This window comes from Erpetoichthys calabaricus, chromosome 15 (genome assembly GCF_900747795.2).
Source record: "Erpetoichthys calabaricus chromosome 15, fErpCal1.3, whole genome shotgun sequence".
NCBI classification, from domain to species: Eukaryota; Metazoa; Chordata; class Cladistia; order Polypteriformes; family Polypteridae; genus Erpetoichthys; species Erpetoichthys calabaricus.
The window spans coordinates 13,427,595-13,445,626 of record NC_041408.2 but is presented as its reverse complement, the minus strand read 5'-3'; the positions used below and the strand labels follow the sequence as shown (position 1 = coordinate 13,445,626).

Below are 18,032 nucleotides of genomic sequence, written 5' to 3'. Positions count from 1 at the left end.
GGAGTTTGCAGCTTCTACTTTTGTTTCTGTGGGGTTTCCTTTCCATGTTCCTAAAGGGATGCAGTTTGTTAATTTCTGATTCCAAGCTGGGTCTTTCTAAGTTTGAGTGTAGTGAAAAGCCAAGCAAAATGACCCCTTTTATTGGCTAACTAAAAAGATTACAATATGCAAGCTTTCGAGACAACTCAGGCCCCTTCTTCAGGTAAGAGGTAATCACAATGTAATAAGTTTGAGTATGGATTCTATGTCCTGGGCTGATTTTTGTCTTGCACTTGGTTTAAGCTGGTTTAAAAATGATATGTAAAAGCTTTTCCTTATTAAAAAACTTTATATTATCAAAGACATATTGAATGAATTTGAGTAAACTTTATTAAACTATGCTTATATTTAGAATTATTTTTTGTAGATGCTGATATTAGCGAGTCTGGGATCTCTGTGAAAAGCACAGCGTCTGCTACCTCTACGTCAAGCCATGGTGAGAGAATGAGGCGTACCCTTCCTCAGCTCCCAACTAATGAGGGCCAAAGGTCAAAGCCAGTAAAGGTCCTAAGGTCTGAGATTGGAGAGAAACAGGACACTGAACCACAGGAAAAAGAAACTTCTAGTCGTTTTCACCAGAAGGGAAGTGAAGCAGATAAAGCTGTTAGATCAGTTCATAAAAGTATTAGTGGCAGCCAGGCCCTTACTACTGACAAGGAGAAATCTGAATGTGTGAAAGGAACAGCCAAGCAGGCCTTTAGTATAATGCAGGAACAGAATATCAATGCTCCTACATGGGCATCAAAATCAAATGCTGGGGTAAAATTATCCAGGAGCACAGAAAAAATTAGAGAATCCTCTCAGAGACCAGGAAGTTCATCTATAAAAACTGATACAGAACAAAAAACAGAAATCAAAAAAAGGAGAGCCGACAGTCCAAGAAGCCTTGCCTCAAAACTGAGTGATGGAGAAAGAAAAGAATCCAAACCTCTAGTTAGACAGGGAAGCTTTACCATTGAGAAGCCAAGTGTTAATGTCCCCATAGAGTTGATTCCCAGAATCAATAAGCAAACTGGATCTTCTCAGACTCAGGAAAGGGAGAGAAGTGACTCTATAGGTACAGATTCCAGTATAGACACTACCCTACTTTTAAAGGACACTGAAGCTGTAATGGCATTTCTGGAGGCCAAATTAAGGGAAGAGAATAAATTAGATGCAGGAGACGATACACCTAGTTACCATCTAGAGGATTCAATTTCCCCGGAGTCTGATGTAGATACAGCTAGCACTATAAGTCTTGTAGCAGGAGATGGCGAACGCAAGGCCATCCAGAAACGTCGAACACTCAGCAGTCTTCATAAAGAGAAAAGCTCTCCATCTCGGGATCAGTCTAAGGCATCCACAAGTGCCCGAGAGCGACTGGAAAAGAAAACCAAATGTAGGGCTTCAGAAAGCCGAGCAGAAACACGTAGAACTGGACAAATGAATGTGCGTGCACGGCAACCCTCTTTAGACTTGACTGATGATGATCAGACCTCTAGCTTGCCTCACTCTATGATCTCAGATATTCTTTCTTCTGATCAGGAGAACTACTCAAGTCGTTCACAGGGAAGAGGACAATTCACATCCACTGATGACCTTTTACACTCTAAAATAGAAGCTAGCAAAACTTCTAAAACCAAAACACCTCCAGCACCTATAGGCGGAACCGGTAAGCCAGCCACCTTACCAAGGCCCAGGCCCACTAGAGCATCTTTGTTACGCAGAGCCCGTCTAGGAGAGACTTCAGACAATGATCTAGCAGATGCTGATAAAGTCTCTGTCGCATCTGAAGTGTCCACAACCAGTTCAACATCAAAGCCTCCTTCTGGAAGAAAGACTCCATCCAGAATAGACATGCTTGCTCAGCCACGACGTAATCGTGTAGGCTCTTTCTCCGCAAGAAGTGACTCTGAAGCAACTGTTAGCCGTAGTAGTACCAGCTCTCGCATTCTCGAGTCTTCAGTCAGGAGTGGAGTAAGACCTACAGCATCTATAGACAGCAAGATTGTTCCTAGGATGAGAGCCAACAGTGTGTCTAAATTACCAGATTCAAAATCCAAAATCTCAGCAACACATGTTTCTCCTTCTGGTAAGTTTGCCCATTTTTTCTTAGTCTAAATAAATCAGTAGCTGTGTTTAGAGTTTTAAATGTGTTGTGTCATTACCAACTTTTTAAAATCACAAGCACATATTTAAAAAATAACATTAAGGTATACAATGAAGAAGCACTTTCTGAATTGGTAGTTATTAGTTTATTCACACTATGATCTTACAATCTTAGGTGAGTAAAATTTTTAGAAACAACATATTCTTACAACATATGTGTTGGCTAAACATTTTAATACAGCTATATGAATATTATGTTTTTGAGGCAGGCCCTAACATAGTTCTATTTTACCATGAGTCATGCTATTGATTTTTTTAGATGCATTACACTGGATTGCTAAAGAGTATAGTGAAGTATTTAAATGTAGTTCCTTACTTTTTGCATCTCATATTTATCACAGTATTTCTTTATTTTGTATTTATATTTGATTAATCTCAATTGAATATTAGTTACTAGACCATATGTAGTTAAGCCTACATTTAATTTAAAATTTGTTGATTTACCAAATAGGTTTTTGGCTTGACTTGTTTTTCTTTGAGTGTTTACAATAAAAAGACCTATAAATATAGAGAAGGGCTATTTAGTAGGTCGTCTGTCAGTCCATAAACAGATGATTTTAGGAACAGTAAACAGATATCTGAACATTGCTTCTTTAGGGAATCTAATGCAAAGGTATTTAATTATTACTTTTATAGGTTGTGTTTTTGTTATCACATTTAGAATTTTGGTAAATATTATGTTTGTTTTATACAGTAGGTAATGCTGTAGAGTGGTTCATGGCTAACAATTTTAAACTTAGCTTTTAAATCGTTCATTTACCTCTGGTAAAAGATTGCTTGTTTCATACAGAGAACTCACTGTCTACAGCAGAAACAGAAAGCACAGTAGAAGATGAGATGGGTATAGTAAAAGACAAATGCTTTCATTTTAGTTTGAGCACCTTTTTGATTTGTTTTCTTTATCATCTTTCTGAACACATACAGTGATGACATTTCCTTTACCTTCTGTTACTAGAAAAAAAAATGAAGTTAGTCTTACATTATTTTTATTTGATCCATGCTGAGTTAGGACAACAATATAGGATTGGTCAGTTTATAATTCTTTAACCCTATTCTAAATACTTGAAAACAGAATACAACTAATATGTGTTTCCTTTATTTTGAAATATGAAACTGAATAATGACATAAATAAGAATGGGATGAAACAGCAGTATGTGTCAAAATGTGCTTTTATATGTCTAGTTTATTTTTAAACTATACCTTAGTAACTTCCCTTAACTTAAGGTGATAAAACTCAAATTCCAAAGGTACTTTTTGGAATGGTATATTTTGAGTGGCATAATAAGGTACTGTAACTTGTACAACTATCACCTCGCTACACTAGGTCCAGAAACAGCAACTGCCTCAGTGCACTGGGTCTGCAATACATATCTGAACTGTGTGCTTCCTATGTTATGAGTCGTGCATTAAGATTTTTGACCACAATAAACAGTGGCAAATTTACTGTCAACCTAAAATTCCTTTCATTGGGAATAGTGGTGACTGTAAATATAACGCCTTATCTGCCAAGGAATGTATTAAGAGGAGGAAATTTTGAATTTTGGAAGGACTAATTCAAAGACCCAATAGAAATCTTGTGGCAGTGACCCAATCAGAGGTATTCATGAAAAACGGTCCACAAGTATAGTGAAGTGAAAGCAGTCACATAAGGAAGAATGGACAACAAATTCTTGAAGTAGATGGCTACTAATGAGTAACTACTGTTTCATTGATGTCGCAGCTGCTAAAGAATATGCCAGTGTTTTATGAAATTAAAAATATATATGTTATTCAATAAAAAAATGTAATGCTAATTTATGTGTTTCCATTGGTTATGTTATCTTCATTAATTGTTGTAGTATTTTTATTTCTTTGAAACATGGAAATGAGGGGTAATATAGCATAATTTAAATCTACATATGAAATGAATTTGTGTCTCATTTTTGGGGAAATTTTAAAACATGTTGATAAAATGCATTTAAGTATTTATTTTAATATAATTTTTTCACAAATGGAATCTGTTTTATATAGGTTTCATTTTTTGTCACGCTGTACATCCATATTTGCAGTTATTGTTTTGGTACTGTTATAAAGTAATACAGTAAATATTAATTAATGAGGCTATCACTTTGTAATTATGAAACAGTTTATATGGGTGCTACTGATTTCCAATATAAAGTTGTCTCTTTTTTAACGTGAATATCAACATTTATTTAATTGATTTTTTAAATACCAAATAATAATATTACAAACAGTATAAATTGTCTTAAGTCTTTTCAGTGGTGCTTCTTAGAATTTACATTTTCAAAGACTGAAGAATGGTTAATGAACTGTCATCACTGTATGCATACCAGTAAGCTCACATTTTTGGGGTGTGGATTTAACATATGCTGTCAGTTCTTTTAATAAGGTTTATTTAGTAGGATGCTGTATACTTCTTTATTTTATCTTATTTTGCTGTAGTTTGTTTTTCTTTTTTTCCCCCACAGTGGAGCATTGTGTATGCTATTTCACTACTTATCTTGCTCATTACTAACTTCACAAAACATTTAACATATTGAATCAGCAAACAGTGATAACCATTTTGTGATTGGATCCTTTCTTAAAGCCATAACAAAACTTTATATAGACTTGAATAAAGACATAAGGCCAAATGTGTAATCAAATCTGTTTGCAACAGGAAAGAAAAATGATGTTTTGTCAGTATACCTTAATTCTTCAGCATAACAGTTTTGATTGGTTGAAAATTGTTTTAAAGCTGAAGAATTATTAAGTAGGTTATTTGTTTGAATTTTGGATTTGCAGTCTTTTTTCCTAAATGTTTTAGAATTGATTTTTTTGAATTTATTTATTCTTTCTTGATTTTGTTCAGTAAATGCTAGATGGAGGCGCATGCCCCCAGATTATGCCTCTACATCAGAAGATGAGTTTGGATCCAATCTGAACTCTCCTAAGCATGCACGATTACGTGCCAGTACTGCTTTGAGGACTGCACGGGTTCCAAATGCTCCCTCCCTCAGCCTTGGAGGTGTTGTCCTTAAACACAAGATGAAGGAGCAGGAGGATTACATCAGAGATTGGACTGCACATAGCGAGGAAATAGCCAGGTATTCATCTTTTCCAAAATTATTTAATATTGAGTTTTTAAATTTGTTTATGTATGTACATATACAGTACATATATTGTATATAAAAATAACATTTTCAAAGTCACTTAATCCAGTTTAGGACTGTGGGAGGCCCAGAGGCAATCCCAGCATTACTGGGCATAAAATGAGAAAGCTGCCCTGAGTAGGGTGCCTGCAAATTGCATGGCCCAGTCACATGTACTCCCATCATGACACAAACACACACACAGCCAATATAGGATTGTAAGTTGACCTAACCAGCATATCCCAAGGTTAGGGTGGAAAACTATTGTAAGCACATTGAGAACATGCAAACTTCACATGAACAACAAACAGGCTCATAATTCAAGCCCATGGTGATGGATATTTGAGGCAGCAGTTAACTCCACAATACTTTGCCTGGTGGCACCAGAGAATTCTCAGAGGTAGCTTTATCTGTGCTTGGGTAAGAAATCCCAAGTTATGTTGCTCCCTGAATTTAGCAGGGTAGCATGTTTATTCCCATTCAGCCAAATGTTTTCACATTAGGTGTTAGACATAGGTAATTGTGCAGCAAGCATACAATACCATCAGCCTGGACACAATCTGTGTTCTGTTGACTTGGCCAAGTGGGGATAGATGGATGTGATAGGACATGACTTTATACATTTGTAACTTTTGATTTGTTCTTAGCTGCAGGCAGTTGGTTCCTGTTTTTCTGGTTTTCTCTGTAAAGAGGTCTCTAAATGTTTGGCAGATGATTTTAGGGTGGTCCTTTCTTCCTGTTCTTAATGGTTTTCAGTCTTCTGTCCAAGAAAGTCTGTCTATTTTACACTGCCTTCCACATATGTCCCTAGACAGATTTGGAAATGACGATCTGTAATACTAGTTCTGCCAGTATAATCTTCACAGTTGTATTTCTTGTGTTAACTGTGGGTTGTAATCACATACTTGTCCTTCCCCACAAATCAAAAACTAGTGGCTTTACTGGCTTGGTGCCAAATCTACCAAATGGTAAATCTTCCTGACATTTTTGGCACACATGAGTATAGCATTTACTGTGACCCCATACTACACAAGAATTTATTATTTCAGAATATAGTAATTGCCTGCCTAATACTCAACCAAATTAAACTAAGCCTGTATGGACTCCCTTATCTAGAAGTAAGCTGCGAGGTATACAAAGTCCTGAAAAGGCCACCAATATCTCATAGCAGATTGTTCATAAACAAGTAAGAAAACCTCTAATACTTGGGCAGGTTTTGCCTTGTAACTGGGTGTTTTATCTATTTTTTGCCCTGCATTTGTGGTCTGGTGGTTAGACACCTGGAGCTGGAGCTGCTGCATCCGTCTGTTGAGGGCCTGTGGACTGGCCAAAATGATCAGTTAGTCTGCTGGATCGGACATGATCCTGTCACATACACTGAGTGCAGCAAAAAACACGAGATGAAGCTGTGCTCCATGAAAGAGCAGGAAACGTTTCTGACAACACCTGTCACCGTCAGTGGTGTTTCTTGGTAGTCTGTAATGCAGTAAAAGCACTTGGCCTGTCCAGTAGGAATAACTGTAAACTGGTTTCTCTCTTACAACATACTACTTGTATTTTATACTATTCAAAACATTTCAGAGCAGTTCAACTGTGTTTCTATGCAATTTATAATGTTGAGTATTTCAGTGTACTTCTATAACTTCAAGTTTTAGACAAGTGGCTATTTCTGAAACGACTTCTTTCAGTAACACTGTTCATTTAATTTTAGGGTTAAAAAAAAGTATAGGTTACACTCCTCTAATGACAGCACTAACAGTATCTGAATCAAATTCCAAGTGTTTTTTGGCTCATCCATCCATCTTAGCAATTTAATGAGCCTAGCTCAGCAGGAATGAGCAATATGCAACTCAAATGTGTTACTAATCTAGTGTTTACATAAAGGCTATGCTCATACAGCTAAATATTCTGGCTAATATATATATTTTTTTTCGACTAAAAGAAATTTTGCAATCAATTCATATATGACTGAGTAGGTTGTAAATACTGCACATTAATCTAAAATGTATCCCAGATGTGCAAGTTAATAAAACAGATGGACCTAATAGACCACCATGAACAATAACAGCATGCTGCCAGCTGCACTACTTAACACTGTTTTTAGTGCAGGATGCCTGTGAATCTGTCAGCTCATAATGGCAAGAAAGAAAACAGAAAATGAAAGATTATTTCTGTTTCTTTGCAGTCATCACTGCCATATCTGTACATAGAAACGTGCACACGAGAGAGAAGCCAGAACTTGTGTGTTCAAGATGTGGAGGTTTTTGATGTAAGCCTGGTTTAAAATAATGTGACTTGGACAATTTGATTGCAAATATCAACATTTGACATTCACAGGAAAAAATATGTAGTGGTGGCAAACCACCTGTTTAAGAAAACATGAAGCAATGACAGTTGCCTCAAATACTTACTGTATGTCCACTTTCTTTCCATTGGCATGCTGAATTGGTACTATAGTTCATCTTAATTTTCAACACAGTGATATGACAAAAGTCACATAACCATTGATAGTAAAATGAGTTGGAAAGCATACATTTCCAGATAATTCTTATTCAAGCATTCAAACTGAAGTCACAATGTCTGCATCAGTTTAAGCACCTCATGTAAAACTGGTCTAAATGTGACCATATATGAGCTGAGTACATGTTCACACTTCCCTAAAAAGACTGGATCTGTGTTACATGAGTGAAAAAAAATCATTAATTGTGAAAAAGGGTCACTGTAAATGCAATTTTTTTTCTTTCTTAAAATAATAAAAGTCTCTGAAAATATAAGTTCATTGTCTTTTGAATTCATTTCACTGTTGCTTTTATTTATTTTTCAGTCAGAACTTGTATCCTTCACTGTTTTGGACACAAAACGAATTATGGAACAAGCTTATGTAAGGACAGCGGTAGACACCTAACAGGTTTAATCCAGTTTATTCAAAGCACTTTTTAAGTCTGTGCATTCTTTGGAAGGTCCCCATAGTTCTAGGAAGTAAAGACATATGGAACACATACTTTTTGCAGATTGACATTGCTATCTGATGTAGTTCCTTTGTAATTAGAAATATTACAAGTAAACAAAGTTGCCAGTTTATTCAAAATATGTTAAGTGCTGAAAAACAAGATAAGGTTTCTCTTTGTATATAGTTGAACAAGTCAGTGTAGTATAGCTTTGTTGATGTGCTTTTAAATATGTTCATTACAATTCACTGATTTTCATGAGTAGTATAAAATGTAGCAGTATTTACTGCAATAATCCAAAGACAGGCTGTCATGTTGATTCAGCAATGACTGTGTTTTATAAGAAATGTGTAAATGACAAATGTTAAGAATGTTACTTAGGGGGTAGATATTAAGAGTAACTTATAAGGATTGTATCTACACACAATTTTCCCTAACCCCGTTTGATGTATAATAGGTTGTTCCCCTGTGTGCGTAGGATCAGCCAAGATCTGGCTAAGGACCTGGCCATTCTGGCCCGGGAGATCCATGACGTGGCAGGAGAAATTGACTCTGTGAGCTCATCAGGCACTGCACCCAGTACCACAGTAAGCACAGCGGCCACTACACCTGGCTCCGCCATTGACACCCGAGAAGAGGTAGGGCTGCCTCATGGTGGAGGAATGCAGAAGGTTCTTTTTTCTGTTTTATTCTTTTATTTGCAGCATGCATGCTTTGCTTGTTTTGTAGTTATGTGTCTGTTTCCATTTCTGCCTCTTGTTGCTCTTATTTCTGTATGATTTGCTCTTTTCTAGCTAATATTCATACTAATATAATTTGTTTAATTAAAATTGTGAATGTACATTAGAATTCAATTTAGATATCAAAATTGAAAAACTAGAATGGCATTCATACTACCATTATCTCAGTTGTGACTGCAACTGTGTCATAGCATTGTATTACTGTAAGTTTAGTATGCAGTATGTACAGATAGTTTCCAATCATCATGGTCAACATATTTGATACAGTTGGTAAAATAATATTTGCCAACTAAGATAAATATGTTGCTAGTTAATGTCTTTGAGACATTTTGCTTTTCTGTATAGCAAAAATGTGATTTTGGCAGAAAGCAATCTCATTTTAAGGTTTTCCAGTATTTTCATTTTTAGGGTTAATAAAATGTATTTAATTTTTATGTTTATTTCACACAACTAGGTCAATAATGAAAAATCGAGAACAAAAAAGCAGTACATCATCTAGTTATTTTTTCCATTTATGTCAGTTTTTGCATATATAATTTTTCTTTCCATCATGTGCACTCTGAAAATACCACAAGACAAGAGAGGATATATTCAGCAAAATGACACCACCATAGTATTTTTGTTTTGTTGTGACATGTTCACTTATTTCAGTTGCCAGAATTGAACATGATGGCCTTTACTGTTGATCACATTAATAACCAGGTCATTTCATTACTTCCTGGAGAGTCACACCTCTTTCTAAACTCTGACAGAGTTGACTCTGATGACGACAATGACCATCTTAATTTCCCCTTAGCATATTTGAACACTATTAACCCAGACGGATTACTACAACACAGTCTTAGCCTTAAAAACGGAACAATACTCATGCTATTAAGAAACCTTAACACTAAACAGGGTTTATGCAATGGTACACGTTTAGTCGTCTACAACATAACACACAATGTTATTCAAGCAACAGTTCTTACAGGATCACATGCTAACAATACTGTTCTAATTCCTAAAATTGACCTTACAAGTTCTGACCTGGAATTACTTTTTACACTTAAACGGAAACAATTCCCCATTAAACCTGCCTTTGCCATGACCATCAACAAAACACAAGGACAAACCATGCACAAGGTTGGCATCTACCTATCTGAGCCCGTTTTTGTACATGGACAACTTTATGTGGCCTTCTCACAACTTCGACGTTCATCTGACGTTAAAGTTAAGGTCATAAATGCTCCATACCAAGGAAAACTCAATCAAGGACAAGACACCATCTTTACTACTAATGTTATTTACAAAGAAATTTTCCAATAAACCTTTACACTGTGCCAAACACTTTATTGTTTGCTTCCTATCTGCGTCATCTACACCTTCACACTATGCTATATCTCATTCATACATCACGCTCTTTGTAATTTCCCAACACCAGGGGTTGGCGAGCAAAGCGAGCAGGGGGCGGAGCCCCCTAGTAGCCTTATAAATGACAGTTACACTTTCAAGATTACCATTTCTATGACACACCGTAAAGTGAATATCTGGAAAGAATTTAAATTACCAGTACATTAAATCTTTTTTTCTTCAGATTGAAAAAAATAGTAATCCTATATTTTATTTTGTAATTAGTTTCATTGCTCATTCACATACAGTTTTAAGTTTTCTCTATCCATTTTTAGATTATAACAGTGTTTTTTTTGGTATTCTGATAAAATTCCTCAAATAAATAAATGTAGCTAAGAATCCTAGCAAGCCTAGCATGGAATAATCCCATTTATTTCTCTGGTTTCTCATACTTGTTTATAGAATACCATTATGTCTGCTGGTTTTCACTCCAACAATATGAAAATCCCTGACATTCATTTATAAGAAATTGTAATGTTTTATTCAGTGGAACAAATTTGTGTTCCTGAAGTTACCTCTTAAGGTTTTTCTTTTTCTTATTTTTTATCTGCTTGATAGTGAATACATAGGTGTGTGTGTTTGTGTGGCAGTAAATTAACAACACCTTAGTACACAGTGGCAATTAAATTGATATTTGCTATTTGTTATTTAGAAGCAATTAAGGGAGCACACTGTTGACAGTAAAGTAAAATGAAAAAAGAAAAAAAAAATCATTTAAGTCAGTCGTTTATACTGCAATAACAACAAAAGTACATCGATGTGTCCTTCCCTCAGTCCTAGCTTATCCTTTTCAAGGCTGTTAGACACCACCACCACTTGGAATTTTTAACTTTCACATCAAACCAAGTAATGCTCTGTGAATTGGGAAATTAAATGAGATAGCTGAGAAATTTGCTATGAAAAAAAAAGGAATTTGGAAATAATAATGAAATTAAATATTTCGAACAAAGACAAGTAGACGCATGCCTACTCTCGGATCAAGTTAGAGAACCACTGATTGATGTTGCATGGACATTTGTACTTTGAAATCAGTAGCCATTTTATATTGTGCAAATACCAGCTTTTATCATATTTGCATGAAGACAATGATTCTCCTTCCTTCTCCTTGATGCTGTTCATAGTTATTTGCTTATTTACAATTTAAACATTTATGAAATATGTTGTAACTACAATATCTATGTATCTCTTACTTTCAGCACTTCTTAAAATAATTATAATGTACATATAAAATATGCAGAAGTTTCTTAGACAATGTTTACATTTTTAAGAATTCTAAATAATTATGAGAAGATTAATGAACATTTTCTGGTATTGCTCTTAAAAAATATTTTACTTGCTTTCAACATATGAAATGTGTAATATTTAGAGCAGAAATATCTGTTCTATTTATTATAGTTCTATTTTCTAATGGACTAATTGACTTAAATTTTAGTATAGATGTTTTGCTGTGTGCATGCATTTTCCTTAAAGATAATATGAAGTTTACGTAAGTTTGTTTCTAAAAGGTCAAACTTTAGCATATTGTTAGATCCTACAGAATTCAATTTGCAGATTTTATAGTCACACACGTTGCCTCACAGCTCCAGGATACTGGATATGAATATATTCTGGTCACTGTGTGGAGTTTACACATTCTTCCCCGGTTTGTGTCGGTTTCTTCCTACTATACTGCAAAGATACATTTGATAGGTCGACAACTGTAAATTGGCCCTGAATAGGTGACAAGCAATTGCTCTGTCTGTTGTTGATTGGCATCTGTCTTGTACTCGGTGCCACTGGGATGAACTTTTGCCCTTAAAATTCATTTAGACAAGTTCAGTAAATGGATGAACATTGTATATAAATCATATGCAAAAGAGTAAAGTGATACTTACTTACTATGTGACAGTTTTCTTACTTGGATTGAATTTAAGAGAATAAATGTGAGTACTTTTATGTTGTTTTGCACAGTGAATGACTATTTTTTGTAAATACGTTTACTTCCAAGTCATTATTGCACATCCAATCAGAAATACGATGAATCCCATAAGTTAGAGTTAAAAATTGGTCTTAAAATCTTAAACCATGCTAAAACCCCATCTTTACCCAAAATAGATTTTAAAAACTTAAGGGTTAAAAAACGTTAAAATGGGCTTGTCAGACTAATTTTAAAATAACAATGACTTCTTACCAGATTCTAAAGGTGGTCTTCACAATTTCTCACAAGAAAATGTAATTTATTACTAGCTTTAGAAAATACAGTTCAGCATTGATTATCCAAACAAATTTTTTGAGATTATTCATGAATCAGATGATTGACGTTTTACTGTATAGGATGTTGCTTCAAATCAGGAGGGTGTATTAAGGCATTGGTATTGGTATTCTTCCAGTTGAGCAAGATTAGTCAACAAAAAACAATGTAGTGCAGAAAATCACTGTGACTTTATCATTAAATAGTCTAACTCCATCAGAAATAACCCCAAACATTGCTGTATGTAAGAGGATCTGGGATGGTCATAAATCCAAGAAAATTTCTTTGTCTGTAAAGATTGAAATTCCCAGAACATGGCATCATTTACAATTAGTGCTCAATCCCTGATATATTTTAAATAATTTTAATCTGAAGAGGCTTGTGTAATGTATAGTTCTCATCTCAATTACAGTATGCTTTGCACAAATTGATGTAGCATGAATTGTGTGAATGATTAAATTCCACTCCTTACCTGAAATATTGATAGAGAGGTTTCTTTCTCTGGATTTCTTTAGGTTTTCTGGCAATGAGCACCGTGGTATTGATATAGTCTTGAAATCCTAACAATATTCTGTTCATTACTAATCAAAATATTTTCAAGTATGAGTGTTGATGGAGGATTGGGGATGTTAGGCAAATTTCTTTTTACAGTGTTCCTATTTTATAAATAGGAAAATATTTGTGTTGGAGTTATTTTCATATTTATAATGTATTTGATCAAACCGTGTAAACAAATCTCTTTTATATTAAAAAAAAGTTCTCTGTCGTGTCCACGTTAATCAGCCTTGACCACTACCCTTGACTACCCTACTGCGCACATCCTTTCTCCGTACCACTCCGTGACACTCTCAGTGCTGCTAACTCACCCTTTAATGCAGTCGGCTATAATGGCAAGGCAAAAAAGCAAACGATCTAGTTAAGAACGTTGAATTCTAGATCACGATAGAAAAACAGCAGCAAGAGCTGATGATGGGCGTTGAAAAAGGAAAATTAACAAAAAAGAGCTGCATATAATAAAAATCAAGAACAAAGAGAATCGTCCAATAAATGAGAGAGTAAAATATCTCAAACAATATGCAAACAAAAATGTAAAAGAGCAACGTTTATAGAATGTGAGTTAGAGGATAAAGTAATTCATAATATTGTTTTTGATGAGGCATTAATGTAATTTAATTTTTTGTTTACTTTTTATTAAGTTTTAGTTTTTACTATGTTTTATTGTTCATTAGTATTTAAAATAGTTATTATAGATAGAAAATCGGTTACTTGAGTATTTCACCACAACTGTCTAAGGACCAAACAGTCTTCCTCCTGCACCCTGAATGCTCTTCTATATGCCATCTCTTTAATACAATTGCTTTCTCTAACGTCGGAGGGAGCCGCCTAGTTATCAATATAAAGATCCTTAAAGGTTGAAATGCCAAATGACTTTCATAAATTAAATACTCTGTGTTCATATGCACAGTTATCCTGTAATGGCATAGCATACAACAGTATTAGCTTTTTTAAAGAGTTTTCTGCATTAGTTACATATTCTAAGTGGATGATGCTAAATCTGATTACTGGCAAATGGGCAATGATTATTGATCAACAGAGCAAAGCATAAAAAAGAGAGTTCTTGCAAGATTTTCTTTCAGGTCCAACCAGACAGTGTTTTCTGTACTTTCTCCCTCTTTCTGTTGTCTCAGATTACAAAAATTCACAAACATAATAGTACAGCATAAGTCAAATTCTACGTTGGATTTTCAGTCTTTTTTTTTTTTTTTTTTTTGCTCTCCATGTAAAAAAAATGTTGACCACCTATTAACATCTTGCTTAGTGTTTTACATCAATATCAAACTGCAAAAAATTGAACTTAAATTTTCAAATTTACATGGAACTATAATGACCATGAATGACTGATTTCACTCCACCAGGCTTTTAACCTAGGTTTCTACTCGGGTATGGTGGAATTTGTTATAGACCATCCATAAATGGTTGTCCATCATCAATATATATAATTCACTAAGTCCATGGCAAGCAAGATGCATGCAAGACCAAGCCTCGCCCACCAACAATTCACTAAGCAGCCGACCATGGCACACGCACTACAGAGCCAACAATTCGTGTGAGAGCGAAATCATTTGCCAAGAATGTTTTCATTAATCAAGAACGAAAGTCGGAGGTTCGAAGAAGATCACATACCGTCATAGTTCTGACCATAAACGATGCCGACTGGCGATCCGGCGGCGTTATTCCCATGACCCGCCGGGCAGCCATTACTCCCACTGGCATGCCTCCACATAAAGTCAAACTTAAAATTGGTTCAGTCGTCATGCTTCTCAGAAACCTCATGCCAGCAAGAAGTCTCTGTAAAGGCACTAGACTGACTGTTCTCGGCATTCACCGCAATGTACTGGAGTGTAAAACAATCGCAGCTCCTACCTCACAAACTGTCCATATTCCCTGGATTTCCCTGACCCCATCAGATTCAAATTTGCCTTTCACTTTTACACGCAGACAATTTCCTGTTAGATTGACCTTTGCAATGACAATTAATAAGGCACAGGGACACACTTTCAAAAAGATATGCCTGTATCTGCCAAAATCAGTTTTCAGTCACGGACAATTGTATGTTGCTCTTTCCAGATTTCCATCTTTTCATTCACTTACAGCACACAGGCGTGCGAGAACGAGACACACACACACACAGGTGTGCGAGAGAAACACACAAACACACATGCGAGAGAAACACACAAACACACACGCGAGAGAAACACACAAACACACACGCGAGAGAGACACACACACACACGAGAGAGAGATACACACACACACAGGCGCGAGAGAGAGAGAATCCCTGACCCCATCAGATTCAAATTTGCCTTTTATGTTTACACGCAGACAATTTCCTGTTAGATTAGCCTTTGCAATCACAATTAATAAGGCACAGGGACACACTTTCAAAACAATATGCCTGTATCTGCCAAACCCAGTTTTCAGTTACAGACAATTGTATGTTGCTCTCTCCAGAGTTCCATCTTTTCATTCAATTACAGTCGTATCCTCAAACCCACCCCATTTGAACAACTGTGTCGTTCAGGAAGTGTTCACCCATCAATTCATAATTATGCGGCGTATGCTACGCCGCGGGTTGGCTAGTATTACTTTAATTGTGTTTTTTATTTTTATTGTTGTTCTGTTGTATTTATATCATAACTGTCAAAACCTTATTAGCATGTTTCACAAAATTTGGACGTATTAGTCTTTCTGTGTTGGCAGCACATGTAACTTCAGCACACGCAGTATTGAATTCCTTAGTTTTAATAAAATTTTGTGTATTTATTGAAAACACTTGTGCATACCCATAAACACAAAGAAACCTAATTATAAGTGTTGTCCCATATTGATAATAAAATGACTCTGTTCTTTCATGTTTGAGTCATTCATGCAGTTGTATTCTTGTTAATGTTCAATACCACACACTTAACATGCACTAACTACATTTAAGACGTAATGCTTACATTAGTACAAGTAATTTGTAACATTAACCTTAGCCTAGTAATGTTATGTCTGTTTCCCAAAAGAAAAAAAAACATTAAACCTCAAGATGCTTATTTTACTTTTGTTGATGAATTATGTTTTTAGAAAAACGCATAACACTCTCAAACATGCTCAAATCTGTTCAGGTTCCCAGGGAAAAAGCATAACCTGGTGCCAGTCCATCACAAGACCCCATACCCACACTCACATGGGGCCAAATTTAGAAGCACAAGCCAGTATAACACACACCTCTTTGGTGGAGGAGAACTAGAGTACCTGGAGAAAAAACGTCCACAGACATTGGAGCGCCACACAGACAACACAGGATGTAGAATTCAGATACGTGGCAATGGATGACTGACATACATGCACAGAAAAAGAAATGCAAAAGGAAAAAAGCAGACTTATTTTGATTTTTTTTAATTTCTATGCCATTGGGTTAGAAGAGAAAATAGTTGCAGACATTAGTATTGTATTGTCTTCTACGTCTGCCTTCAACAGATACACACAGTGAGACTGTACATGTGTAAATATAGGCAGAAGCAGTGCACACCGCTATATACACTATAAGCAAACAACTAGGGCAAAATTTAGATTTTTTTAACTAGCTATGCTCTAACAATTTGTGTCAAGTTCCAAATTTTATGATGTACATAACGTGTTTTTATTGTTCAGCATTGCATTTCTAATATTGATAACCATTACTAATGTCACATATCAAATAAAATTTGTAGTATTTCAAGTTTTTACAATAAATGTCATTATTTTCATATATTTATTTTGTAGCTGGTGGATAGAGTATTTGATGAAAGTCTAAATTTTAGAAAGATTCCTCCAGTAGTGCACAACAAAGCCCCTGAGATCAATGGAAGGCCAGTTGAACTCCGCCACCGCAACCCTGATGCTCCTGACCCCCAGGCTGCCATTAGAAGGAGAACGTGGAACCGAGATGAAGTAAGTATTGTCAATAAGTAAAATACCTTTTAACAAAAGATATTCTAAAAGCATTATAAAGTGCTTAAAACAACAGGGATCCATATTTGCTTCCAGTTGATTATTATTACAAGGTTGAAAAGTTCCCTCTGTTTTCTCTAAAAATGACATTGTAATCAATGTCTTGATGTATACAATGTGGGTCATCGTCATTTTCTTTCTGCTTTCACTGTTGAGGCTTAAATGGCAACATGCTACATAGGGCTGACCAGACTGTCTCCAGACTTTTTTGAGGAAATACCCTGATGCTCCCAGGATAATTAAAAGATATAAAATCACCTTGGTCTGCTCCTCAGTTTTCCTGCCAGTGGCCTGTGCCATGTACACCTCCTATGGCAGGCACCTGGTGACACCCTAACTATGTGTCCAAGCCTCTTCCATTGGCTCCTCTCCATCTAGAGCAGCATAAGTTCTGCTCTGAGCGCCTTGCTCTTTTATGGACAGCCCAGCAACTCTGCATTGAAACCTCAGTTTGATGTATTTTTTTTTTTCAATTATTACTCAGAGCTCATGACCATGGCTGCCCACAGACTTGGCTCCCATTTCCCCACCACTACACTCACAACACTAATGCCTTTGCACAGATTTCTTGATCAATCTTTCAGTCACCTATACTCTCACACTCATTATTAAGATCTGAGGTACTTGAATTAATTTACCTAAAGCATCTGAAAATCCCATTCCTCCGGAGAACAAGCTACTCTTTCCCAGGAGAGGCCCTTAGTTTTTGGAGATGCTAATTATCATCGTATTCATTAAGAATTTTAGTGTTCATCAGCAATCGTAATTGGATGGTGTAGAGATGACCGCCCCAGCTCTACATGTGTATCATGGCAATGAAAATCATGAATCAAGAATAGAGACAAAACAATGCATATGCCGAGGTGAACA

The 18,032-nt window shown here is 35.8% G+C and overlaps 1 protein-coding gene across 7 annotated transcripts in view; it reads left to right on the top strand.

The window, feature by feature from the left end:
- Nucleotides 1-18,032, top strand: part of cep170aa (centrosomal protein 170Aa) — a 115,512-nt gene that overhangs the window by 82,683 nt on the left and 14,797 nt on the right. For 2 of the 7 annotated variants that reach the window (XM_051919110.1, XM_028820808.2), the window contains 5 exons: nt 407-2,110; nt 2,978-3,028; nt 5,040-5,274; nt 8,725-8,938; nt 16,935-17,102. In XM_051919110.1, coding sequence (XP_051775070.1) covers nt 407-2,110; nt 2,978-3,028; nt 5,040-5,274; nt 8,725-8,938; nt 16,935-17,102 — 2,372 coding nt within the window. The remainder of the gene's footprint in view (nt 1-406; nt 2,111-2,977; nt 3,029-5,039; nt 5,275-8,724; nt 8,939-16,934; nt 17,103-18,032) is intronic. The other 5 variants (XM_051919111.1, XM_051919112.1, XM_051919114.1 and 2 more) reach the window with 5 other exon arrangements.